Source organism: Bubalus kerabau, chromosome 7, assembly GCF_029407905.1.
Source record: "Bubalus kerabau isolate K-KA32 ecotype Philippines breed swamp buffalo chromosome 7, PCC_UOA_SB_1v2, whole genome shotgun sequence".
Taxonomy (NCBI): domain Eukaryota; kingdom Metazoa; phylum Chordata; class Mammalia; order Artiodactyla; family Bovidae; genus Bubalus; species Bubalus kerabau.
Genome location: NC_073630.1, coordinates 62,097,220 through 62,124,953, shown reverse-complemented (window position 1 = coordinate 62,124,953; position 27,734 = coordinate 62,097,220). Strand labels below are relative to the sequence as shown.

At 43.6% G+C, this 27,734-nt stretch overlaps 2 protein-coding genes across 5 annotated transcripts in view; one reads left to right on the top strand and one right to left on the bottom strand.

Moving 5' to 3' along the window:
- The window catches only part of KLF3 (KLF transcription factor 3), a 35,501-nt gene extending 18,410 nt beyond the window's left edge, over positions 1-17,091 (bottom strand). The window contains exons 1-3 of one of the 3 annotated variants that reach the window (XM_055588264.1): positions 16,954-17,087; positions 7,616-7,674; positions 2,273-2,368 (exon numbers count right to left, since the gene is read on the bottom strand). In XM_055588264.1, coding sequence (XP_055444239.1) covers positions 2,273-2,329 — 57 coding nt within the window. In that variant the 5' untranslated portion in view covers positions 2,330-2,368; positions 7,616-7,674; positions 16,954-17,087. Of the gene's footprint in view, positions 1-2,272; positions 2,369-7,615; positions 7,675-8,827; positions 9,055-16,953 lie in introns of those variants that run through there. The other 2 variants (XM_055588265.1, XM_055588263.1) reach the window with 2 other exon arrangements.
- LOC129657770 (putative uncharacterized protein FLJ13197) overlaps positions 17,027-27,734 on the top strand; it is a 111,389-nt gene continuing 100,681 nt past the window's right edge. The window contains exon 1 of one of the 2 annotated variants that reach the window (XM_055588266.1): positions 17,027-17,258. In XM_055588266.1, the coding sequence (XP_055444241.1) occupies positions 17,027-17,258 (232 nt within the window). The remainder of the gene's footprint in view (positions 17,259-27,734) is intronic. The other variant, XR_008717102.1, reaches the window with a different exon arrangement.

The window sequence follows — 27,734 nt, the reverse complement described above, 5'->3', positions numbered from 1 at the left end:
TAGTCTGCCTCAAGGCACAGGTTTAGTGAGCAGTATGAAGGTTTATACTTCAGTAAGAGAAAAATGACATTTCCTCACTTTCTCTAAATTATAGCAAAACACCAACCAGGCAGATTATTTTTACTCTTCTTAACTTTTAGGGAAAAGGGGTGAGAGAGGGGAGTAAATCAGAGTAAAATATTTTTATTCATATGTGGAATTGAAGCAAAAACCAATCTTACATGTTACTGCTTCATGTTTAGAACACTGACCTGAATAAACAAAGACCTCAACCTTTAGGTCAAAGGCAGAATGAAAAAAAGAAAAGGAATAAAGGAACAATAAATCAGATTTCATATACTTCACCTATGAAGGTAGGAAAAATAAAATTTGAAGATTTAAGAGTGGAAACAAAGAAACTTCATTGTAAGGACTGGAACTCTGTTTTGGTGAAACAATATAATTAAATTCTATAAGCATCAGCAGAACCTGAAAACTAGAGCATGAAGGAGAAAAAGACTATTAATTGCAAAAATACTTCCACATATTTTAACTCCATGCATTAATATGTTACAGCATTACAAGTGCAACTATTACAACAAATTCATTTTATTTCCTTTTTTTTTCAGCTAAGTGCATTTCCTTGTATGGTGAAGTTCATTTTAGCTTTAAATTAGGCTCTTGTGACACATTCTCATGCTTGATTAAAAGCTCTGGAAGTATACTGAATAGTAAAATGCATCACTGATGGGCCTACATCATTTACCAAATTAATCATAGTCTCTGGTACTAAAACCCTATTCATATTTCAAGGATACAATTAATGGGAACATTTTATACCTTAATATTCCTCCAGTATGATCATGCAATAGTTGGGGGAAGGGGTTAATGACAAAATGAGTACCATTAGAAGCCAATTTAGCTTTTTGATTAATAAAATTCTTATTGCTCTCTTATTATCATATGGTTATACAGTTGTTAGGCAAGAATGTAAATGCTGTTTCCTTAAAGTCACTCTGACTTAACTTTTCAGCGTACACAGTGGTAAACACTGGCGCAGACATCTCCATGGCAACTCAGTTCCAAGGGCCTTGGAGTGACCCCCATGTCTCGTATAAACAGTTTTGGCAGGAACCTCCATAGCCAGCGCATAAGGATGATCTAATTTTTGCAAGCGTGTCATTACCAACCTTCAGAGACACAGCTCAGGCCAAGTTTTTCCCCTTGTGAGTATTTTCCAAGCCCGAGGAAGAAAAGAGCAAGACAGAGTTGAGAGCGTGGCCGTGTTATTTCATATTCACTAAACCAGATCCCCTCAAGTCTCAACCACTCCCGGCTTTGCAGTTGGACACCTTTCTGTTGTCAGCCCTGTCCAACCTCCACAGTGCTGGTGTTGAACCTCTATAAACAATTGGACTCATTACTCCTTCCCTGGTGGTCGACAAGCATGAAGACCCGGCTAGCTTAGCACTAAAGTTGTTGAAAGAGACGGTGAATGTAATTGTCTCCCAGCCACCACAGACTCTTCTGAGTGAAACAAAATTCTATTCTCAGGGTCAAGTTCTTTCGCTAGTTTCTCCCAAGTCACAGCTCCATGAGGCTGCCTGCTTGGAGTTTAAGCAAATCATTTTATTCTTAGTATATTTTTACATGCAAAATGATCAAAGATTTTTTTTCTCCCAATTTTCATCTTTTTAATGAGTTTTGTGAAGGATATCCTAAGCACTACGTGAGGCAAAATGGAGTCTTTTTTTTTTGGCTTCCAATCCAAAGAAAAAGATTAACATTCACTAACATGTTTAAGAAACTCCTCTATATAGTCTGGGTGGTCATCTTGAGTGAAAAATACCTCTAAGTAAACTCATTCTTGATGAAGATTTCTTGTAGGTACATTTGAAAACTGCTTCCTAATCATGATAAACATTGTGTACAGGTTTTTTTTTTTTTAACGTTCCAAATGCACATTAATTTTTAAAAACTAGTCTGGCCATTTTTTTTTCTTTTTGCCAAAATCAATAATCTTGAGAGCTCAGACTAAAAAACTGCTAACTAAGGGGTTTCTGTAAAACTATTTCTATTGTGAGCAGATGTACCCGTGGCTCAAGTTCTGTGATGACATCCTGGGGGTGGGTGGGGGACTGGGGCATAGCGTTTAAGAAAACATGGATCCTGTTTAAAAGTTTGCCTATCAAATGCCTGTCAGGTAATGAGTACTTTTAAGGGATAACACAACACACAGTAAAGTTATTACCACTTGGAATAAACAAGAGGTGTTTAGTTTTGGAAAACTTACCACCGAGACAGGGTCCATGGCCTCTTGCTTGACAGGGACTGGGTCAAACATGAGCATTCTTTTAGTTATGCTTTCTAGGGTGCTCTGGTGTTTAGCCTGGAAAACAAAACAAGGTGTCTGTCTAAATCCTGAGGTTACTTTCAATATAAACTATTGAAAAAAATTTTTTCCTCACCCTGCTTCTCTGGTCCTTCCTCTCCCCTGCCCCCAGAATGGCTGGAATTTGTTTTCCTTACCTATGAAAATGCCGTTTTATATAATTAAGACCAGACTCCATGGTCATAACCAGGGGAGAGCCAACTGGCATTTCTAACTCAAATACATAAACCCTGACGTTTCTGGAACAATAGGTACAGCCCTCCTGAGCAGCCAAGCTTGTTTAATAAGATTACTGAGCAGCTCAATAGAAGTTCACATTATATACAAATGTTAAAAAAACCTTCCTTTCCATCTTATGTCATAAAAGAAAAATCAGGCAAAAAGACAACACAGAAACAATTACCACGACTATCTTTGTTTTTATCCCTCCAAACTCTTTTTAAATGGATTGTAATATGCATACTATATAGCACCCAGAATTTCACTTAACAATTACTGGGAAAATGTTTCTTTTCTAGTAAGTATGGTTTCGCACCATCAAGTTCAGTGTGTCACTGTGTGAACCAATCAGATTTTTTTTTGACCGTGCTTAGCAGCTGGTAGGATCTCAGTTCCCCAGCCAAGGATGGACCCCGGGCCCCATGCAGTGGAGTGCAGAGTCCTAACAACTGGAGAACCAGGGAAATCCCCAGATTTTTAAAAAATTCCTCTTACTGGGCAGATTGCTTCTAAATTTTCACTATTACAGACAGCAATGAACATTTTAATATTTACATCTTTGTGCATGTCCTTAATTAATTTTCAAGATAAACTTTATGAAGGGGAGTTCTTGAGTGAAAAGCATGTACATTTTCCAAAGCATCTGCTGTATCATCTAGCAAAGATACTCTGTAACTGCCATCAACAAAACAGAACCTGTTTCCCAACATCTTTACTGGCCATGTGCGTGATCATTTAAGAAAAATTAAAACCCCGCGCCTCTTATTGTTTTCTGAGTACTTTTTTAATATGAAGAATATTAGCTTGTATTCACCCTCAATTTCTCCTTATTAGGAAATAAGCCGATTTTTAGCCTAATGTAAAGACAATGTCCATCCTGACCCTGTTTGATCTTTCTCTTTTTCTTTTCTTATTCATGTGTTATCCCCTTTCTTCTATGTTCTGTACTAGCCTGCTATTAGTACTATATCATTCCAACTGCTTCCTCACAAGACAAAATATTCAGTCTGATGAACATTTATTAATAATTGCATTTCACAGGTTATGGAATAACTGCCCATGTACTACCCAGACCTTCAACAACTTGCTTCAGGCCCCTCTTATCCAAATTTGGTTTAAGTGTTCAGCACTTTGGTTAAAAGTGAGGTCTTTATATATCACCTTTGTTTGGGTGGGAAGGTGAACGAGCTCTAGATTGAGTTCCACCTGAAAAAGGTATAGAAACCCCATGTATTTCAGTATTTAAACTCCCCACCCCCACCTCCCTGATAGCAATCCTGTCGATAGTGATGTCCATGCTCTATGGGTTAAACTAAGATATCGTCACACACAATTATAAAAGTAATACTGTGTAGTTCTTGTGCTTCACTGCTTTGCTGAAGAAGGACTGTCCTCGGTCTCATGACAACACGTGAATATCATCATTAACTTAACATAAGGCCCTGACTTCAAAATTATATTTTCCTACATCACAGGACGTATTATAATCTGCAAACACAATCTGAAACCAGGCTGCTCAAATCAATGGTGCTACCACCCTCTTCTGTGTCCCAGTAAGAACAAACCCCATAGCAAGTGAAAAATGGATGGTTTCATAATGAAGGATGAAAACCCCTTTTGTGTCTTGGGATCTATTATTAACCAGTTCCCAGCCTAGCAGCTGTACAGATGGATATGGTGCTAAGAATTGCTGTCCAGGGCCCCGGAGCAGACCATACACAAAAGATGTGAGATCGCTTGCTTATATCAATGAGGTCAGATGATTCAGCAGCCTCGACCCATGGCCGGTCATCCTCCCCCCAAGCTTTTTAAATTTAATTTACTCTTACAGATTCATCCACTCCACTAGATGCTGCAAATCCTTCTAAATAAAAGCACTCATATTCTCAGGAGTGCAGTGGAAGAGTTCTGATCTTGAAACTCAAGCAGGAGATCTGTACTTGACCCTCTCCATGGGGGAGTGGATGCGGGGAGGCCCTTTTTTACACGCAAAATGCAGAGGGCACCTCTTTTGTCTCCTTCCTAAAAGATTTATCTTCAAAGTTTTGGGGAAATTAAATGAGATTAAAAATAATAAAACCAAAAAAAAGAAAAACTTTGTTTATCTGAATATGCACACAATTTTTGAATCTATAATACTATACACACAGTACTAAATTTGTTGATTCTGATCTCTGGAACAATGTCAAGTACCTGCCTCTTTCCTAGAATATTGAGCCTTAGTGGTCAACATCACCCCCTCCCCAACACACACACCCTTAAAAAACTCAGACTAAATTCAGTTTAAAAAGTAATGGCTGCTTTCATCCTGTCTGAGATCTCGTGCAGGACCTGTCCCTTGATAATCGCACCATCCCAATAGTTTCCTATTATCTGTACACCTTGCCTTACCTGGAATCCTTTACTACCAGTAGGAGCAGCACAGTGGAATTAAAGATGATGGGGTCTGGAGCTCATTTTGGTTTAAATCCTAACCCCATCATTTAGCTCATAAAGCCCTTTTCAAATGACTTTTTCAAATGTCTACAGCAGTAAGTACTGAACCCATTCAGAAATGAATGATACGTTAACTTGCTATAGTTTGTGTCATTTTAAGACATTAGTGAAATTACTTTGTTAGTTTTTATGTTTTATCTAAATTTAAGGAAATTAGTGCTTTGAAACACTTGTAATCTTAAGAGAAAAATTCATCTAGCATAAAGCATCCCTCCTAACAAAACTGGATTCATTTTTATTAAAAAATAATTGTAAGGGTTGTTTATTCAGAACTGTACCTCCAAGAGTAACTCCCACTGATGAAGGGATACTTCTCATACACAAGGATTTCAGCTAATAAACAAGTAATGATAGAATTTAGAAGACCTCATTCCTAACTAAATAAAGCATCACTTGACAATAAAAGGTCTGTGCAAAATTCAAATGTCACTGTGGGCAGAACCACACTCACTGTCCACTCACGTGTTTAACAGCACTTTGCTCTCAATCTTGTAGCTTCTAAAATGACTGATTATACTTTCAGTGAAAGTCAAAGGCTATGGAGGACATACACACCCTAATCTTTAACAAGGAATTCTTGGGAGAGGTGGGGGCAGATTTACACATATCTGTGTGCCTATTTTTAAATTTATTAATTCTATAGTTAAAACTTTTAATAAAAATAACAGAGAAGCTAGAAGAAATCAAATTTAGGAAGAGACTCAAAAACATTAATGCAAATCAGACTTTTGTTTACTTATCTGCACAAGTCTAGACTCTGTACCTACTGTTTCCATCTCCGAATGGACCACTTTTGCCAATAGCATTGACCTTATCTTTGGGTTCTGATCTAGAATAAGAAGAGTGACTGCAATGTCACTGAGAGGCCTTCCATATAACTCAGCACTGGAAGAAGTGGGGTCTCAAAACTTAGTGGCTTTTGTTATGCATGGGCAACTCTGAGCTCTGGGGCTATTGAAAGTAAACTTAAAATGCTGTAGAAAATCGATTACTACATAACCCTGACAGCAGTTCCAAGTACGACCATTAGGTGGCGCGCTAAAACAAGTATTTAAAGACTAGGACACAGGCAGTAAATCGAGTTTGCCAAAGTCAGGGTCTTTAAATCTAGTGGGTTTTAACTAGGCTCAGGAATTCTTATCACAGAGATTAAAAGGCCCCCAAAAGTGGTTCTGTTTTTCTTACAACTAGTTCCCAAACATTAACAGGTTTTAATCTTAGTTGTGTTAAACTAGCTTAGGAGACATACATTCTAAACTAGTAATCCCAGGATAACAACACTGCATTTACAAGAGGGAAAAAACAGGCAAAACAGGTTTAAAAAAAAAAAAAAGTCTAAGTTATCAAAGTGCCTAAAAGCAAAAATATAGGAAATAATACAGGAAATAATCGCCAAAATAATTTTCCATCACGGAACAAACGTCTTCTTCCCCAACTGTTATTTTGCTGGGAAGGGCCAATACAGAATTTTCCTTCAAAAGGAAGAAATAGATTTTCCTTCACACTCTACTTATACTTCTGACTTCTCAGCTGTCATAAGAAGACTCAGATTTTTGTCAAGATGCAGAACTGCATGTTTATGTCTTAAGAAGCTTTGGTGAATCACTTACATGAAGTTTCACAAGCAATATAGTTCCCTCTCACATGGTCCTTTTCAGCCCTCCATGAGGCCTACTTGACAATTGCTTCATGAGGGTACAAATGAGCTGCAGAGCTTAGAAATACACACAGGCCTTAATGTAAGAGGTTACATTAAATGTAATGGCTTGTCTTGAAGCTATGGCATTTTATTACAGAAACCACCTTATAAATAACTGCCCCTTCCTTAGAAGAATGCGGGTGGAGGGGAGAAAGAGAAAGAGGGAGGTGTGTGGCAGGGGATGGAGGGAGTTCTGGAGAGAGAATGTATCTGAAATAAATTTCTTGGCGATCTATCAGGATTTGCTCTGACATTCTCCCTTCTCCTCTCCTGTCTAATGCACTCAAAGGGACCCTGGATTCTTCTCCCCCAGCCCAGCCTGACCCTAAGCTTCCAGACTACCTGCCTCCTTCAAAGCTGATCTTTTGTTTTCTAGTCGACCTCAGCCAGGTGTAAGGAGAAACAGAGGATGGCCAATCAGCACACCATCTGTAAGTGCCCCTTTCAAACCATCCAAGCCTCTGGGCTTTAAAGGAGGACGCATGCTGCCTCCTCTCACCTCTCACTCCCAAAAGGAACTTCAGGGAAAAAATTAAAGATAAATTAAAAAAAAAAAAAGGTGCGTGGGTGAGTGTGCGTGTGTGTGGGTGTATGTGAGAGAGATTCTCGGTCAGGAGGAGGACCAGGGCGGGCAGGTAACATCCCTAAACTTCCTCTCCAAAGAAACTTTTCTTTCTTTACTTTTGTACCCGAACCTTTCAAGAGCTCCAAGGAGTTGCGTATTTAATGGCAGCTGCTGTGGTCAGAAATCCGAGGGGCCGGGCAACAGATGGAAGTGGACATTTCTAAGTTGGAGCCTCCTTTCAGAACAGCTGAATGCTGGCACCTACCTGGAAAGGCGTCTCGTTTTCATGTCACTCGGTGCTTTTTCTCCTACCTCAGTCTTCTACTGTTGGTGTGAAAGGAAAAAAATTCCGTGGAACACTTCTAAATCTTTGCCCCTCATAAATTAGTTATTTTGCATCAAAATGTTTTGTAAATGGGAAAGAAGTTAATTATTTAGTTTCAGATTAAATATAATGATCCATGAGCAAACAATCCGCCCTCTCTCCTCTCTGGGCTAACAAGCCACCCAATTTTACTTTCCTGCCTCCACCCATCTGCTCCACCCTATGGAGAGTTGCCAAGGCAGTCCAACTTGTCCAAACAGGACATGGCTTCAGATAAGATTCTGCCCACACCCTGTACTTCGGAAAGACCAAGTGAAGCAATTGATTTTGCATGTAAATAAGGACAGGTGCAAAGGTAACAACCAAGCGAAGTCCCTCCACTTTTCCAGACTAGGGCCCAGCACAACAGGGGTGGGGGCGGGGAGACACAAACCCATACCCTTTAGATGAACTCTCAAGTTCAATGCCACTTAGTTAGTGGCCTACCACATCTTTCTTAGAGCAATTTTAGCGAACACTAGTCATTTTCCCTATTAAGGTTATGTATGCAGTTTTCCTCCCCATGCCGACAATTTTTGTTTTTTAGTTTTAAGGGCCAGCGACCCCAACCCGGTTGAAAAGCACCCCTTGTGCGTAGTCCTGCTGTGTATATGGCTTACACAGCCTGCCTTGGCCCTCAGTTTTCTCCTATGATGTGTTATATAATCAAATCCAGAAGGGCTGTGTGAGGCCACTGCCTCTCCACCCGGTGCCCTATCGCTGGAGACCCACCCCACTCCACCCTGAGGGGCCTCCACCCATGGGGCCCCACCCTCGGACTGCGAGGCTGGGAGGGACCAATTGGCTCCAGCCAGCTGCCAGTTCCTGGAAATTCCGGCCTGAGCAGCGGCGGCTGGAACCTTGCAAATAACCAGGAAGAAATGGCACTGCTTCTCCCAGCTCCTGAGGATGCTTCACTAAAAGCTTCACAGAGCCGCAGAACCTCTGCATGCGCACACGTGAGCTGTTGCTGACCTCTCCCTTCAGAAGCTAACAAACAGAAAAGCACTCTGAACCACTGCTGTGTAAGAGAATTCAACATGTCCCCAACCCAAATCCTCCTTGTCCCCAAAAGGCTGTGCCCCACAACTGCTTTATCTTCTGGCCACTCACCTCAGAATCCTAGAGGTCATCTTTCAAGCTTTCCTCACCAAGTTTTCTATTTCTATTACTGCCATGGCCAGGCTCTCATACCTCAAGACTGTGTTACTGGGTCTCCCCTCCATGGGTCCTATGCTTGCCCCTTGAACCCTCCAAGCCATTCTGACCATTCCTCCCCCCGACCTGCCACTTGCCACGTATATATCACAAAGCCCTCTTCTCAGCGAGTCTTTTCCAAACTCCCAAACTTTCCTCCAAGGGACATCCCTAGGGCTTGTAGAGCAGGTTCAAGCACCATGCTCAGCGCCCCCTTTCCTACCAGCTGCCCCCTGCTCCACCAGGAGCCCTCCACGCTGACTGCCGTTTCCCCCTCCACCCGCCCCCTCTCCCCAAAGCCTTTGTTCATTTTTGGCCCTGATGCTGGGCAACCAGAGTGGAATGCCCATCCCCTTCCGGCTTATCTAAATCCTCCTAATTCTTCAAAGACCAGCTCAAGGCCCTCCCCACTCAGTGCAGCCAGCTGATTGCTCCTGGGCCCATGTGAGGCCGCCTCCTCTTACCTAGATAGGTGGGCCTTTCTACCTTCCAAATAGGCTGTCCAAGACCACCACCGGGACGGGAAGCACCTGAGCACAGGCTTACTTCCTAGTTCCTTAGAGGGGTTCCCTTCCTGCTCCCCAAAGGAGATCAGGCACACCCACTAAGTCAAGGTTTTGCCAGGCATAAGGAATGGATATAAAAGCCCTGAGCTATAGGAGTCTCAGTCACTTCCCTTTCTCTTCAAATGCACTTGAAAATCTCCCTTAAAAAAGTAACAGGAGTGAGGGGACTAGGGGGCCTATCCTAAAGGAAACCTATTAAACGAAACTTCCTCAAAAACCTATTTCTCCTAACCTTAACCCTTTGTTATTTATTACTCACCCAGAGAGCTCTTCTAAACAAGTCTAGTGTCAAGGTCTCGATTTTAAAACCTAAATTAAGGGCGGGGGTGGGGTGGGGTGGAGGACAGTGAGAGAGAAAAGAATGTGGTAACTTGAAGTGTGTGTGCGTGCATGTGTGCATATGTGTGTTAACAAACATTAGGTTCGTTTTGTTTCAATGCTACTTCTATGGACCAAGGAAAACCAGGAGCTCAGTGATGTCACAGGTTTCCTACTGATTATCACCACCTTCACAACTGGCACTCTCCAGGTCCCATTCTTTACAAGGACTGTGTCATTTCATGCCTACGATACGGGAGATACTACCTTCTCATTTTACTGCTGAAACAGAGAGGCAAAGTAATCTGCCCAAGATCACACAGCTGTTAGAGGGGTAGAGCTGGGATGCAAACTCAAAGCAGTCTGATTTCAGGGCTGGTGGTGACTTGGCTCTCACTTCCACTGCCTCCTGCAACAGGGCATGACCCACAGCTAGAGTGGAATGGAGAGTTCTGCAGGTAGGTCCGTCCATTGTGGATCCGGAGCCAGGGGCAGTGGATGTATGGGAGTGGCGACATCAACTCCTGCCAGCTGGCCCCTGCTGCCTCCCCCTCTCTGAGTGCAGGCTTGGATGCAACATCAAAAGACACAGTCTGAAGGCCCCAATTTAGGCAAACTATTCTTCCTGGGCAATGCACCTGCAATTGGTTCATAAAACTGCTCAGAAAAAATTGGCAGCTTCACCCAAGTAAATACGGAAATCCTCATAATAACTGTACAAAGGTGGAAGGGTCAGGTCCTCATCCCCATTTTAGAAATGAGGAAATGAAGGAACAGAGGTGAAATGACTCGCCCAAATTCGCAGAGCTGGTGGGAGCTGCAGCCAAGAACAGAAGTGTGTCTGCTGCAGACCTAGGCCTCTTTCTGTTCTTCTGCTCCACTCTGTGCTGTGGGACCCACTTTGAAGTCAAACCATCTTATACTTGGGCATCCTCCCAGGGCTGGTGGGGCGTGGGATGTGTGTGCTGCCACACTGGTCCATGGGAGGCAGTGCCATGGGGAAGTTCTGGCTGGCAATTATGATTTCAAAATGGCTTTTCAGGTTAGATCACTTGGGACCTACTCCATCCTTGTGGCATAACTGAGAATAATGACCGCACGCAATCTGAGATTAGCTCTAATGAGTAGGTGCTCAATAAATACTTGTGGGATGAATACATGAATCGATGTCAAACTACCTTTCTCACATGCTAGGATAAAATGAAGGGCAAGCGCCTAAGAGTGACTGTACATCAGGTGTCACACAAGGAAAATCTGCCCAGGGGCCAGTGGAACTAGTCTGAAAATCATCTTCTGAAACACAAAGTAAATGTGAAAACCGTCGCTTGGGAGACAAAACACCTTTGCTTGGAGAACTGGAATAGGAACTTGAACTTACTGATGAAAGCGGTTCTGGGGCTCAAAGCTTTGTAAGGGACCAGGGCGTATAGTGCAAGAACAGATAAAGGAGGGGATTTCAGTGATCAGACTCAGAGAACAGTAGTTAAGAGAACTAGAGCATATGGGCCAAAGGAGAAAAACTCCACACTGGACCACTGGTCGCTCTCCTGGGTAGAAGGCACTGACCTCAGTGTCCGCTAGATCTCTTCTGTCTAGATTTGGCCAAACTCCACTGATCTGGCCTGAGACTAGCTCCAGGCCATCCCTGGAAAGCCCCAGGCCTTCCAGAGATTGGCCACCATCTTGGACATGTCCCAGATTAAGCTGGTCCTCCTGAAAGGGGGCTGCATCTCAAAGGAGCACCCCCTTCCCAGGAGAGGGTAACAGCGAAATCCAGGGTTACATAGAAGCTGAAGGACCATGTAAGTGACTGCATTTGGTGTCCGGCTCCCCTTAATAATGAGATGGGGAAATGGTAATGTATTCGACCTGCCAACACAATGGAATGAGTTTCCAATCGCTCTAGGAACCTACTTTGCTAGAGAAAGGACCTTACTATTTATTAAATACTCTGACCAACAGACACAAAATATACTAATAGTTTTTTCTAATGTGCCATTAAACTATGGGGACAATCCAGAGAAAGCAGAGCCAGTTTTTGCTTTGGGAGAAAACAGTCTTAGTTCTGGTTGAGAAACCGCGTTTGTAGTATTGTATCTCTTTTATTGCTACTAAATTTCAAGGAAGGAGAGTTGAGGGGGAAGCAGGGCTCCCTCCCTTAGACAATGCCCTCCCTTATCAGGGCAGACTGCAGTCTGGTTTCCTGTCTCCAGCGGCGGCATTACTGTTTCAGATGAGAAACCGGGTCTAATAAGGGGACAGATCAGGCTTGAAAACGAGAATGCTAGAAGTCACCACAATCCTTTCCTTCCAACTTACTCCAACATGAATTCTGGCTGGAATACTACCAGATATCAATTGTTTTATGACTCTAGGGATTTTCTTTTTTAAAGTTAGCACCATAGATACTGAAGCACTTCAGAAAGAAACCCAATTTTCAGAATAATGTAATTCCTGGTATTTAAAGGGCAAGGTTGCTTTTATTTATTTTTCTTAAACACAATCGGGTGTGAAAACAGAGTAAGAAATGCCACTTTAAGATAGCTGTTCATTTTATAGCAAAAATGTTGATTTGCACACACAAAGAAGGCAAATATCTAAAAAAGGGGATGGAGGTAGATGATTCACTTGGCTTAGAGACTACCTTCTCTATGTAGACCTTCCACCCCCGCCCCACCACTTTTTTTTGGTGATTATAACAACTATCAGATTGGTACAATTTTCCCTAATTGTTTGGCTTACATTTAAAAGCTTGCAGAATACTTCCTGATAGAATAATATTAGATTCTAATCATCTTTATTAACCACCTCCCTCTCCCCATAAATACGGAGGAAAGAATGATTTGAAAGTAAGCCAAATAAAGACTCTATCTACCAAATCTAGTTGGATTGTTAACAACTTTGGAGCTAAAATAAAAAATCTTACTTCAATTTGGGTTACTTATGAATTCAGTTTAAAGATCTGTTGTCCCACAAGCAACTTAATATCACAAGTCTGATTCCTCCAAAGAAGAAAGGAAAAATCTTACTGAAATTTTCCAAACTGCCATCTTTTTTTCATGGAAGGTTATCAATATCCTACTATTTGACTCTAGCAGCTTTCTTAATATCATACTGTATATTTTCCTTTTTATCCATCAAGGAAAAATGTGATGGGTTGAGATGCTAAAACCAAAACATTATTATTATGATGATTATCACCAATTTGGGGAAAGAATAAGGCCTGATGTGCTGCCTCAGAAACTTTTTCCATTAATTCCATTAGAGAACACTGTAGATAATTCCTCCAGATTTTAGAGAAAATCCCCACATAAGAAGTTTAAGGGAGAAATTTGCCAAAAAACTTTTCTTTTCCAACCATTTTATGCAAACTTTGTTTCTGGAGAACCAAGAGAAAAGAGTTTGTTAAAGTAGGTTTTAAATAGTTAACCCAGAAATCTGCTTACTCACAACTGACAGAATATACCAAAGAAAAAAGGGGGTGGGGTGGGGCGGAGATTATGAGAAAGTTGCTATTGTAAAACAAAAACAAAGAGCATTCTCCTTCTGTTTTCAAAATATTAGGTTAAACATTTCCAAACTATCATTAAGATGAACTTATTCCAGTTCTCCTTTTCTTTGAGCTTTTTATTCTTAAAACAATTTGGAAATCAGATGTAGGATACAGTAAAATCTTTGTCCTTAAAAAGAAATAATCCTGAAGTGCTCTCAATACATCTTATAATTTGTTTCAATACAGTTTCTCCCTTAAAACATAAGCAAGACTTCTTTTAAGTGAGTACAAGCAGTCCAAGACTGCTTGAGTTCTCCGTTCAGTGAAGCCTCCTATGCCTAGTGTCCAGTGGTAGATGCAATATGAGCCACATCCTTCAGATCCTGCTAGATCTTCTGAACTGTAAGGTGTAACCCCATCCAAAACTGACAGCTCCAGGGCAGAATGCCTATCACCAAACCAATACTCAAAACAAGAAGGAAAAACAAACAAAACAACCTTCTTTAGATTTCCAGCCAACACACACACACACACACACACACACACACATTTCTTGAAATCGAACTGATGAACTAAAAAAAAAATGTAAAATTACTTATTCACCCATATAAACACACTGGAGCAAAGGGTGTACGTAAAAAGGTTAACTGACTTTTGTCATTATGACATAACACAGGCATCTTAGGCAATCCTAAGTGTGTGGAGACATGATAACTCCCTGGGTGGGGACAGGGAGTTTAAGGGCAGGGACCATGGCCTGGTCTGGGCTACTGATCTACCAGAAAACAGCCTGAAACAGGAAAGAGCACACATATGCCACTTGGAATGTATGACGCAAACCCCAGCCTTGAAACAAAGAACAGGAAACAGCTCTGCTGGCTGTGCTGGAGAGAAAGCACAGAGAAACATTTAGCCGGCCCTCCCTGACCCTATATTCATGAGCAGCTGGAGTTTTTTAAGACAACAACAGGGGGGTGGAGGTGTTTGTTCTATGGGTGTGAATAATAACACCAGCTTTATACAGGAGACCTGCCCTATTTACAAATAGGAGCTTCCACATACAGTAAACATCATAAGTGAACATGTGATTTTATCATATTCAAGCAGCAGCAACCTTCCTAATTAACACCAGCCTCCCTGCCAATTTCTTTTGTCTCTTTCTCCCCCATCCCAATGGCTGGTCTCTAGCTACAGTCAAATTCTGAGTTGGGGTAATGCATACTGCACAGTCTCGGAGCATCAGGAGGAAACGGAGAGAGCGCTGCAGCTGAGAATTCAGATGACACTGGGTCATCCCACATAACCGAAATGGGACCAATTTTAAGTGTTCCTGAGCCACAGAACTAAATCCCAAGACAAAGAGTGTGGAGACGTCTAGAGTCATCCCAAATTTTCAGTCTTTTTCAACTGCAGAGTTACAAAGATATTTGCACACCGCTGCACATCTGTTCTACATGTACACACATCTACAGAAATCCACCTTTTGAGAATACAATTCTGTTCCTGATATTTCATTTAATCCAACTGAAAAATTGTTATACAATCTGTAGAATAGAGTATCGATTTTTATAAGATGTTCTAAAATGTCTATTTTCCTTTAGGTATTTGTAAGATAGCAAAATCCATTCACTAGTCCTCTCCCCATTATTTCTCTTTATTTTGTTAGCCAGTACTGTTTAACTAGGTTCCCATTAGCAGAGATTTAAGAATCTGTGTGTAGATATAACTACAGGTAAAAAGAAAAAAAGAAAAAAAGAAAAAAAAAAGGCATCACTGTGTCCATAGCAACCAGAAGGTTGGGTTTTAATTTAGAAACTTTGCAGTGAAAAAAACAATAGCTTTCTCCAAAGCTATGTTGCCATGTTTTACATCTGACAAGGTTCTGTGGTCTAAGCAGTTAGTTTTGTTATCCTCACGTTAGGATTTTCATATTTGCATTTTCCTTCAGGCAGGCAGAATGCTCCTTATAGTCTATTTTCATTGACCTCACCCATGGTACATTAGGCTGCTTTTTTCTAACAGTTCTGCAGCAAACCCCACTGACTGTAGAAATTGAGATATCAGCTTCTTTAGGGAACTGAATGAAATTAATCAAACATCCCATTTAAGGTTTCTGTGAACAGAATAAAGTCAACTTCCATACCCCATGTTTCAAGCCACAGAAAAAACACATCCACTCTTTAAAAAATACTAACTCACAAAATTTTCAAGATATTAGTGTCATAAAATTGTTTTTCAACTAAAAGCAAGTCTTCTCTTGGGTTATGCAGATTATCATCCAGATGAATTTCTCTTTTAAAAATGCTCCTCAAATTCATACATATAAAGCACTCAGAAAAAGACAGCACAAAACTGTTCTGTGAAATAACCTATAATGAACAACTGCCTTATACCTTACTTGATTTTGTTTAATAATTAGACACTAAATCTAAATGAAGTCATAATACCACTTCATACTTTTCTCTATACACCAGACTCTTCTGAGAATATAATCAATGTTTAAAATGTCTTGGATGACCTATCGAAAAATACATTTTGAGTCAGTGAAAAACAGATTCAGTGTACGTTTATTTTAGTGAAATACAAGAAGGTGAGCAATTACCAATTTCCCTTTAACCTGGCTTAGGAAAAAAAAGTCCCCTTCACACGGTCTTCATCTAGTTTTATATACTGCAGTAAAATTTAAAGTAGAATACTGTTCTCGCTTTTATCTGCCAAAGAAATAGCTATGACAATTCCAGGTATTGTCTGCTATCTCCAAAGGTAGGTCCCAAGCGTCCAGGTCCAGAGTTCCCTCCCTCGGCCCCCACCCGGCTCGGGTCCCTAACACTGCAGGCAGTCGCCTAAGGCGTTCTCCGCCTCCAGCCACGCTGCAATCCTTCCTCCAGACACTGCGGCAGGTTCTCTCCTTGCACCCGAGGACGACTCTCTAAACCCGGCCAGCTCTTTCCCCTGCCCGCAGGGATCCAGACGTCCTGGCCAGCTCCAGGACTCCAGGACCGAGAATGGGATGCTCCCTCCACTCCCGATCGCCCCAAGTTTCTTCCCAGAGGGCCCGCCAGGCTGCTCCAAGTTTGCTCCGGCGACGGGTGAGCGGCAGCGCGCCCGGTCCGAGAAGGGGGGCGGCAGGGGGCGCAGGCGGGGGGCGGGGAGGAGGAGGGCGCGGGGGGTGGGGGACGAGGAGGGGGAGGAGCAGGAGCGCGCGGCCTCGGCGCTACCTTTCTCCAAACAACGTTGCCACACGCGGAGAGCACTGAGATTTCTGGGGCTTTGGAGGGAATCGCGAGCGGGCAGGCGGGAGGCGGTCGGGGGACCACACAGGTGAGCCCCCGCCCGCGCCCTATCCCGGGCCCCGGCGGGCGCCGCTGGCCTCGCTCGTCGCTCCCGCAGATCTGCACGGCGGTTCTCCTCAATCCCACACTTTCCACCGCTGAACCCGGGGCCCCCCTCCCCCTCGCCTCCTCTTCCACCCCCGCCCCCGGCTGCGAGGAGCTGTTGCACTTTCCCAAGCCCGGGGGCGCCCCCACCTCCGCGTTGCACCCCCAGCCCATTCACCGCACGTCCCCCCCCCACCCGGGGGAAAAAAAAAAAGGAAACTGGACTAGCCGAAAAGGGGGGCAGCGGGAGTCAGGGCGAGAAGGAAAGGTGAGAGAGAGGGGACTTACTTTTCGAGGCGCGGTGCTGAGCGCTGCAGGCGAGAAATAAAGGCCCGGATCCGGGCAGCCTGGAACCCCGCGGATGCAGTGGTGTCAGCGCTCCAGTACGGGCGGCGGCCGCAGGGGACAGGGACGGGGACAGGCGCGCGTGCGGCGGGCGCGGCTCGGCTCGGCGGGCGCTCGCGCTGCGCTCCGGCTCGGGCCCCGGCTCCGCGCGGCTCCGCTCCTGGCTCCCCTCTGGCTCCTGGCACCAACTCCGGGCAGTCACATGACGCCGGCGCCGCTCGCTCTGCGAGCCTCCCAGGGCTGGCGGGGTAAGTAGAGGCTGGGACCTGGGGTGGGAGGGTCAGGGAGGGGAGAGGGAGCCGCCGCGGCCGCCCGGGCTGGGCGGGTCCCCACCCACTTGGGTGGAGGCAGCCGCCGGAGGGGTCGGCCGAGTCACTCGCGCAAACACGCACCCCGCCCTGCGCCCTTCCCCCGCCACCCCCACCTCCCGCGCCGCCTCCGCCCCGCCCCGCCCAGTCACCCGGGGACGGCCTGACAGACACTCATTATTCCCCGGAGCCGGGCGCCGCCCCGCCGGCCCAACCTGTCCCGCGAGGCGCGGCGCGGCCGTGGGGCTGGGCGTGCGCGGCCCCCGCCCTCCGCCTCCCCCTCCCCCCCGGAGTCCCCGCCCGCGCCCCCTCCCGGCGCCCTCCGCCCTCGGCCCTGGAGCCCGCGGCCCCGCCCGGCCCGGCCCCGCCGCCGCGCCGCCGCCCGAGCCCGGGGGGAAGGAAGGGCGGCGCTGGCCGCTCCGGGCGTCACAGGGCAGCAGCCCGCTGCGCCGCTTCCAAGACACACAGCCGGGCTCGCGGGCGAGCCGAGGCGGGGGACCTGGGGCGGTCGGGGCCATCAATCAGACGGCTCCGGCGGGAAGGGCGGCCCCGGGCGCGGTGGGAAGGGCTGGGCCCAGTGGCCAGAGCGGACAACTGTCTTAAAGAAAAACCAGAATAAGACACCGATGGTGTTGCAGCGGGGGGACCCGGACAGATTCGGGAGAGACAGAGCGGCGAGGAAAGGGAGGGCAGTTGGGGTGACTGCAGCCCTAAAACGGTGCCGCGTCTCCAAGGTCATTCACCATCCTCCAGCGCGCTTTCTTTGTGCCCGGGGCGCCGGGTCCCCCTTGTAGTCCGCCCCGGGGGGTAGGTGCGGCCCGGCCGGTGGCGCCCCCGGCTCCCGGGGACTGCTCCCGGGGACTTTTCTCTGAAGGCCCGGATACCCCCGAGCAAACTTCCCACGGCCGGGCCTGCAGCTGGAGCGAAACGGCGACCGGGCGCAGCGGCGTTTGCTCAGCCGGGCTTGTCGAAAAACTTGGCAAACTTCGGTCCAGATCCTCCCGCTTGGAGGGAGACCTTGGGGCGAGCCGAGGGCTAAGAGTGGCGACATTTCCTTACAAGTCGCCTCCCCAGGACCGAGGGCGAGCGTCCTCAGGGGCCTTCCCAGGAGCCAGGCCCCCGGGAGGACTTTGCAGAGCTTAGTACCCGAGTTGAATGCTTTTTGAATTTCTTTTTAAACAGTATTAATGTAATAAAGAATGCAATAAAAAGAACAAAAGACAAATTGGTTCAATTGTTTTAGTCCTGTGCACTGTTTAAAAACGCCCCTGCTGCAGTCTATGGCTTGTTATTGCTTCAAGATGTTTTAAAGGCCCTTTAAGTTCACCATTTTCACTTTGATGCTTCATCCAGGCATGGTACTACTTAAAACAGAGATACCGTATATTCGGAACTCCAGCGTGTAACTACACAATATTATAAAATTAGTACCGGGAAACCTCAAGTAGTGAAATTGCTTATTGTAAAAAAAAATGCATATACATAAAAGACCACGTGGAAAACACCCAGAACTGACACCAGTTTATGTGCCATCCTACTGTCCCATAAAATTAATCTTTAAAATGTAAGAGGACGAGGGTTTTTGTTTTGTTTTTCTTAGTGAATAAAGACAAGTGCAAGGAAAAAAGTTGGATTTGTGTCAATTACTAATCGCAACTTATTGATCATTGACATCATTAAATGTCTGATCGGATGCCTTAGATTTGTATTAGCTGAAAAAACATTAGTGACGACTGATGAAATTGTTTTGCATTTCCATGCCTGGCTCATAGTAGAGACTCAAAAACACAGGCTTCACTCAAGGGACACAGAATGATGAAAACCTGAAGAGTGAAATAAGTCTAGCTGAAAAAAGCGTTATTCAAGATAAGTAGGGAGTGTCTTTGATGTGAAAGATGCAGGAGGGAAGAGAAAAGTCGTAAAAAAGGTTAGTTAATGAACACACCATGTTCAGTGCCCTGTGGGAGACTGCTCAAACATAACTTGCCCAAAAATGAATCCATCCAGTGAAGGACACCACCATCTCTCCAGGTGCCCAAACCAGAACTGCCTGAAGTCATCCTTAACTCCTCTCCTGCCTTGCTGGTCACAGCCCTGCGGTTCACTCAGTCCCAGACCTCCTCAGTCCCCACCCACTCCTTGGCTACCACCCGGTCCAACCCACTCCCACAGTGTCTTTTTGGTCATCCTGTTTGCAGCGCGGCTGAACTTTAAGTTAGGGATTGGAGCAAAGGATTAAGACTGCGTTTTTCTAAAAGGCAAACCTAAACATGTCAAACCCTTCAGTGGCTTCTCTGCTGATAAAATCTGAATTTAGCCTCCATGTTGACCTGGCCTCCACTTATTATTGTAAACTCATTTCTCCCTGTTCTCCCCTTCCACTCTTATCTCCAACACTTTCCTTTCTTCCAGCTCTCTCTCTCCACCTCTGGCCCTTTGCACCATGCTCATTTTTTCCTAGATGGACTAGCCTCAGCTTCTCCCGGACTCCTTACCTCCACTCTCATTTCCCTAAATTTCTATTCATCCTCTAAATAAATATTAAATTTATTTAGTTATTTAGTTAAATTTATTATTTAATAAATAAATAAATATTAAATGACATTTTCAATAGCATGTCTTTTCTTACTGCCGTCCCTTTGGACAAGTGGAGGCGGCTCCTTAGTGCTCTGAGAGCACCCAGGCTTCACCTCTTGTTAACACTTTTTATTCTTTCTTGTAATTGACTATTTAACTCTTTATAGCACTGAACTAGAAACTCGGTGAGAGCATGGACCGTCTTTTTAGCAAAATTGTATCCCAATGACTCAGATGCTCGATGAATATTTGTAAAATGAATAAATATGAGGCATGAATTGAGAAGAAGTCATTCAGGCTGAAAAGATGAGAGGCGGCTTCAGGGTGGCAAGTGGCCGTGTATCTCTGAAATAGTAAGGGAGAGGGTAAGGGAAGTAGAGTGAGATGTACAAGTGGTGTCTAAGTCTTCTTTTTATTCCTAACACTAGCACAATGCCTTACGCAAGCTGAGGTGCTGGATGAACCCATAAATCCTAGGTAAATGAAATATCTTGTGCGTGGTCCTTGCAGTAACTATTTCACTGTTGCTCTTTGAGGACAGCAGGCCAGTTTGGTTTAGATTTGGGACAGCATGTGCTCAGGGAAGGATACCCCTTCCTAGCCACAGCATCCTTGCTCCCAGCCAATCATTGATGTCTTTTGGGGGAGTGACTGTTCGGAAAGTAGATATGTGATCTTGTTCTAGCCACCAATGGGACCTGAAGGGAAGTATGCTGGGGCTTATGGGAAGTATGTTTCTTCCTGATGAAAGGAAACTCTTGTAAGGATAAACCATCAGACCTACTTTGGAAATTATGTGAGGATGTGATGCTTGAAGCTATGGCACCCATCTTGTATTAATAAGGAAAAGGCATGGTTTCAGATTTCCATACACATAGCTCTTTCTTCAATATTAGTTTTCAGCTCAAATATAACCTCTTTAGGAATGACCACACAATCTAAAATATCCCTCCTTTCCTCATTCAATGTCTAGCTGTCCTTGATTCAAACAAACAAACAAAAAAACAACCCAACTTTTTCCCCATTAGAACCTGGGATCCATGAGAGCAAGGACATTGTCTTCCTCACTTCTGTTTCCCAAACTTCTGGAACAGTTTCTGGCAAATATAAGTTTTCCAAAAGTATTTGTTGATTAATGGATGACAACTAAACAATAACACTATGCTGAGATTGATTCAGAGCCTAATGGATACAAGTCACTATAAACCTCACTTTCTCTTTCAGGGCTTATATCACAGTTCTGTTTCAGGCAATCTCTTTCTGACACACAAACACATATTCTTGAGATTCTTTCTTCCTCCTCTGCTCTCTTTCAGAGCTTTTCCATGTTCCTCCCAGGAAAGTTTCTTCTCCTTGTGTGATGATGGACCAAATTATGAAGGCAGAAAAGTGTCATGTGCTTGTGAAATTATGAGCAACACAGACACATCTACCCTAAAGGAAAACATGTTTTCTTTCTTGTTTCTTTTTATTCCAGCTTTATTGAGATGTTGTTGGTTTATAACACATGTAAGTTTAAGATGTACAGTATGGTGATTAGATAGACATGTATATTGCAAAATGGTACAACAATTACAATAAGTTAGTTAACACCTCCATCCTTTCACACCCTTTTTTGGGAGGTGGTGGTGATGGTGATAACATTTAAAATTTACTCTTAACAACTTTTAAGTATAGAATACAATTTGTTTATTGTCTACACCATGCTGTACCTTTGATCCCCAGACCTTCTTCGTCTTAGAGCTGGAAGTTTGTATCCTTTGACCAGCATCTCTCCATTTCCCCCATCTCCCAGCTCCAGGCAACCATCACTCTACTGTTTTTATGAGTTTGGCTTTTTCAGGTTTCATTTGTAAGTGAGATCATACAGTATTTGTCTTTCTCTGTCTGACATTTTGCTTAGCATAATGCTCTCGGAATCCATCCATGTTGTTGCAAAAGGCAGAATTTCCTTTTTTTTTTTTTTTTTTTGCCTGCATGGGATCCTAGTTGCAACACACAGGATCTTCTCTGTGTTATGTAGGATCCCCCACTGAGTCGAATAGACTCTCCAGTTGCGGTACATGGGCTTACTTGCTCTGAGGGATGTGGGATCCCAGTTTCCTGACCAGGGATTGAACCTGTGTCTCCTGCATTGCAAGGCAGACTTCCAATCACTGGACCAGTAGTGAAGTCCCCAGGATTTCCTTCTTTTAAAGGGCTGAGTGATATTCGTGTGTGTGTGTGACATTTTCTTTACCCATTCATCTACTGATGGATACTTAAGTTGTTTCTATATCTTGCCTATTATAAATAAAGATGCAATGAACATGGGAGTACAAATATCTCTTTGAGAAAGTGATTTCATTTCCCTTGGATGTATACCCAAAAGTGAGATTACTGAATAATATGGTAGTTCTATCTTTAGCTTTCTGAGAAATTTCCACACTGTTCTTCATAGTGGTTGTGTCAATTTACATCCTCATGAATAGTATACAAGGGTTCTCTTCTCTCCAGTCCTCACCAACACTTGTTATTCTTGTGTTTATTTATAATAACCATTCTGACAGGTGTGGGGTGATACTCACTGTGGTTTTGATTTGTATTTCCCTGATGATTAGCGATGTTGAGCACCTTTTCATGCCCTTGTTGGCTATTTGTGTATCCTTTTTGGAAAAATGTTTACTCAAGTGCTTTGCCCACTTTAAAATTTATTTTTTGTTTGTTTTTTGCTATTGAGTTATGTGAATTCCTTATATAATTTGGATATTAACCCATTATCAAATAGATAGTTTGCAAATGTTTTCTTCCCTTCCATAGGTTGCTGTTTCATTTTGTTGATTGTTTCCTTTGCTGTGAGAATCTTTTTAGTTTGATGCAATCCTTCTTGGGAATTTTTTCTTTTGTTGCTTGTGCTTTTGAGGTCATAGCCAAAAAATCGTTGCCAAGACCAGTGTCAAGGAGTTTTTCCCTTATGTTTTATTCTAGTAGTTTTATGTTTTCATGTCTTATATTTAAGTCTTTAATCCATGTAGAGTTAACTTTTGTGAGGGATATAAAATAGGAGGCCAGGCTATTCTTTTGCATGTATGTATCCAGTTTTTCTAATACTTTTATTTAAGAGACTGTACTTTCTCCACTGAGTGTACTTGACTCCTTTGTCAAATATTACTTGACTGTGTATATGTGAATTTATTTCTGGCTTTTCAATTCTGTTCCATGGTTCTATATATCTGTTTTTATGCCAGTACCATATTGTTTTGATTACTATAGCTCTATAATATACTTTGAAACCAGGAGTTGTGATGCCTCCTACTTTTTTCTTTCTCAAAATCGCAAATCCACATGTTTTGAAGTAAAATTAGAAATGCTAAACTAAGGGCCACTCATCTTGAAAGCATTGCAAAGGTTGCAGAGTTTCTCTTTAGCATCTCTACAAGTTTTCACCTATATTATCCATCCAAACATCCAATTTAGGAATGCCAGGAAATACTGAGGTTGAGTTAGGTGACCATGACTTTTAATAAAGATCAAACTGGACATATGTCCTGGACTCCCACTCCAGGAACTCTCAGCATTTCTTGTGTAGGTGGACAACTGAAATTGTCCTGGATTATGTTTGTCAAAACAATATAATTGAAGGACAGTAGTACCAATGGCAACCCACTCGAGTACTCTTGGCTGGAAAATCCCATGGGCGGAGGAGCCTGGTGGGCTGCAGTCCATGAGGTCGCTAAGAGTCGGAGACGACCGAACGACTTCCCTTTCACTTTTCACTTTAATGCATTGGAGAAGGAAATGGCAACCCACTCCAGTGTTCTTGCCTGGAGAATCCCAGGGACGGCGGAGCCTGGTGGGCTGCCGTCTATGGGGTCGCACAGAGTCGGACACGACTGAAGTGATGCAGCAGCAGCAGTAGCAGTACAAAAATAGTTGAAATGTTGGATCTTGGAATCTAAGTTGGAGAGATAAAACAGGAGGAGACTCTGGAGATCTGGTCAAAGGATCAGTGAACTGAACATTTCAAATAAGTTGAAGAGTGATGTGTTGGGAATAATGAAGTGAATGGTCTGGAAGGTTAGGTGCTAAGTAGGCAGAGAGTGGGGATATGTGAGTTTAACATTTAAAATTGTTGCAGTCCCTGGGGATAGCATGGGTCAGGGTGTGCTGTGGGAATGGAAGGTGAGAAGGGGGTGGAGGATATACCTGGAAATGAGGAGACGAGGGAAAGAATGAACGGGATATTAAACATGGTTCCATGTGGATCTTGAAATTACTCAGAATTGAGGCCAGACTTGGGAATCAAGATCAAGACCCAGGTCCTTGGGCCACATCTTCATTTCCCAAGAGACTGGTGAATGTGAGCAACCAGGAGACAATGATTTGATAGATCATCCATTTCATATAGTTAAATCTACTTTCCTTGAATCATGATTATTCAAGTTAAAAATAATCACTTATATTTGGTTGTTTTTATTAGTTATTGTACTAGTGAAATATGTACGTAATTTTTCTACCCTTTCTTGCAACATACTATTTCTGCTTCATTGAGAGTTGAACTTGGCTTTGGGAGACTTATCGGGGGTCTTAAACACTATTTATAATATGATTTCCTTCTTTTTAAATATTTATTTATTTGACTGCACCAAGTCTTAGTTGTGACATATGGGATCTTTAATTGTAGCACGTGAATTCTCAGTTGCGGCATGTGGCATATACTTCTGCAACCAGGGATTGAATTTGGGCCCTGTGCATTGGGAGCATGGAATCTTAGCCACTGGACCACCAGGAAAGTCCCCATGATACTATTTCAAAAGGCAATCAATTGTAATTTCCAAATCAGTGACCTACACATACAAAGGTGTAGAATGTAACTTATTTTTATTTTGGGGAATATCTAGATTTCTCTGTTCTAGGAGGCAGAGATTAGAGAATGCGAGACCCACAAAGTAAGATAAACTACTTCCCATTTTTCAGCTTGTTTTGGAATGAGGCTATGTTTCCAGTCCTCTCCTTTGCATTATGGAAATTTTACTGGCCTTTAAATCCTGGATGGAAGTTAGCTTGCTAAGTATTGGTTGAACATTCATGATCTGAGGTGGATGTAGAAGAGTTAGAAATATATATATGATCTCTGTATTCAAGGGATTTGAGATAATATGTATATTTGTTTAATTATTACACAGTGTAGAATATAATGAGTAAAATTTAGAAAAGAATCATGATATGGGCCCTAAAAGGATAAAAAGGTAAATTGCTTCATTCAAAAGCTATGAGTATTCTTGCATGGTTTGGGCCCTGTCTTCAAGGAGGTTTGCAAAAGAAATCACATTGGTCAGGAAATTCCCAAAAATCTGCATGGAGGAGGTGATAACAGTGCTATAACTTCATTACTGGAGTTAGAGGGGGGCTCCACACTGCATTTTAGAGTCTGCAGAGGGGCCGAGGGGCCCAGGGGCCCTGGGGTGGGGTGTGTGGAACACTCAGGTGTGGTGTAAGGCAAGCTAACTAAGGTCAGCTGAGGCTGCACGGGGGTGGGGAAATGCAATGCCAAGTAGATGCAACTTTTTCCAGCAGACTTTGGGAATCCATGGAAGGTTTCTGAACAAGGGAGTTGCATGATAGCATATAAAATGAGATTAAATACAATTGTAATGGAAAGTTCCAACAGTGCAGTGCAGAAGGCAGTAACTATGGGACAAGTACCGTGGGGAGAAATATATACATCAGATCAGATCAGATCAGATCAGTCGCTCAGTCGTGTCCGACTCTTTGCGACCCCATGAATTGCAGCACGCCAGGCCTCCCTGTCCATCACCAACTCCAGGAGTTCACTCAGACTCACGTCCATCGAGTCAGCGATGCCATCCAGCCATCTCATCCTCTGTCGTCCCCTTCTCCTGCCCCCAATCCCTCCCAGCATCAGAGTCTTTTCCAATGAGTCAACTCTTCACATGAGGTGGCCAAAGTACTGGAGTTTCAGCTTTAGCATCATTCCTTCCAAAGAAATCCCAGGGCTGATCTCCTTCAGAATGGACTGGTTGGATCTCCTTGCAGTCCAAAGGACTCTCAAGAGTCTTCTCCAACACCACATATATATGTACACCATCTCTGTGTCTCTTACTCTACACACACACACACACATGTTTTCTCCCTTCAGTAACCAAGCCAGCAGAGGGATGGTGTGTGAATTATACTCTTGGGAAGAGGCCTTGCCACCTTCCTTTTTCTGCTGATGCAATTGTGTGTTGCATACTTACAGCCAAACCCTGAACTGTGACATGTGAAGCATTTATCTCCATGTGAAAGCCCAGTTGCACCAGTTTCCCTGGTACTTATTGGGGAAGAAGGTTTCAACTTTGATTCCTTAGTTTCCCAACCTGGCAAGCCTGTCCACACTCACAAATGCTTTAGAAGTTTGCTGATATGTCTAGAAAAATAATAAGCATATGGTGGAACCACATGAAGAGTAGAAAATTCTTCATTGCCCTTGTAATACAAAAAGACTTGCAAACAGCAGATGATATTAAAATCATGATATCATATCAAAGTGATAAGAGTGAGGGTAGTTTTTTTTTTTTTTTGCCTTTCAGTGCTCTTCTGTGTTTTTTTCTTTAGTGAGCATGTATTTGTGTGTGTGTGTGTGTGCTCAATTGCCTCTGACTCTGAGTATGTATTACTTTTGTAATAAGTGTGCTTTTTCAAATAGCTAAGAAAGTAATGTGCACGCTATGTGTAATTAATTAAATGTAGGGCCTGAAGCACAGTTTTACAAAGTGGCCCCTTGAAGGCACCCAGACCCAGAGGTGTGGTTCGGCGCCTTGGAGTTTTAGTGGGGTGGTGGTGGGAGAGGAGGGGCTTTTGGAGGAGAGGCTGTGAGAGAGGGTGACCATCTCCCTTTATGACTCTTTGTCTTTTTAACTACTGCTTGAATAGCTGGACCTGTGCAAGTTCTTGGAACCGAAGTTCTTCCTCAAAATCACATGTATTTACTTTAAAAGCCGCTCCAAAGAGCAAAAGTTAAAAAACAAAACCAAACCCCAAAACCAGAAAACCCAGCACACTGGACTGAATAGAGCCGAAGTTCCTATTTCTCAAGAGATAGAAATATACTTCCTGGAGCACAAAGTCCACTCATCCGCTCCCTGTGGTCTTTCACCAGGATCTGTTGATTCAGCGGGAAACAGAAGTGTCAGCAGTTGCGCTGGGTGTGAATATGTGGGAGATTATCTTCACCTCCCCAAGCTCCATTGATACAGGGGGCTGTGCGGTCCCAGCCAGCCGAAGGTAGCTTCTCTTGGGCTTCTTTAAGCTCCGTTTGTTTGTCTGTTATTGTTCTTAAAGTTTTCTGGGTAACTATAAGCAACAGACCTTGTTAGTTCCTCTTGAGATTGCCCACTACTCCCCACCCTTATTTCTCACCTCCTGGCATCCTGTTTGTCTCCCTGACTCTGTCCCCCGCCCCATCCCCACCCCTACTCAGTTACCAACCCTTTTAGCCATGTTTTTCTTCCCTCAGTTAGTTACTTTTGAATTTCTGTTTTTATGTGTTCTCATACCAAAGGAGGCATGCCATACGTTTAATTTTTAATTCATTGCTTTGTACTTTCTTCTATCACGAATACCTCTAAATTATGTCTCAGCGTGTATTCCAAGGTTCATCTCCCCTCACCCCTTTTCTTGAAGACACTGTATTTCCAGGAGGGGATATTCTTGCCTGGAGAATTGCATGGACAGAGGAGCCTGGCAGGCTACAGTTCATAGGGTCGCAAAGAGTGGAGCGCGACTGTAGCAACTTAGCATGCATGCACACGTAGAAGGAAATATGGAGAACTTTGAACTGTGGACAGGACTTTTGGG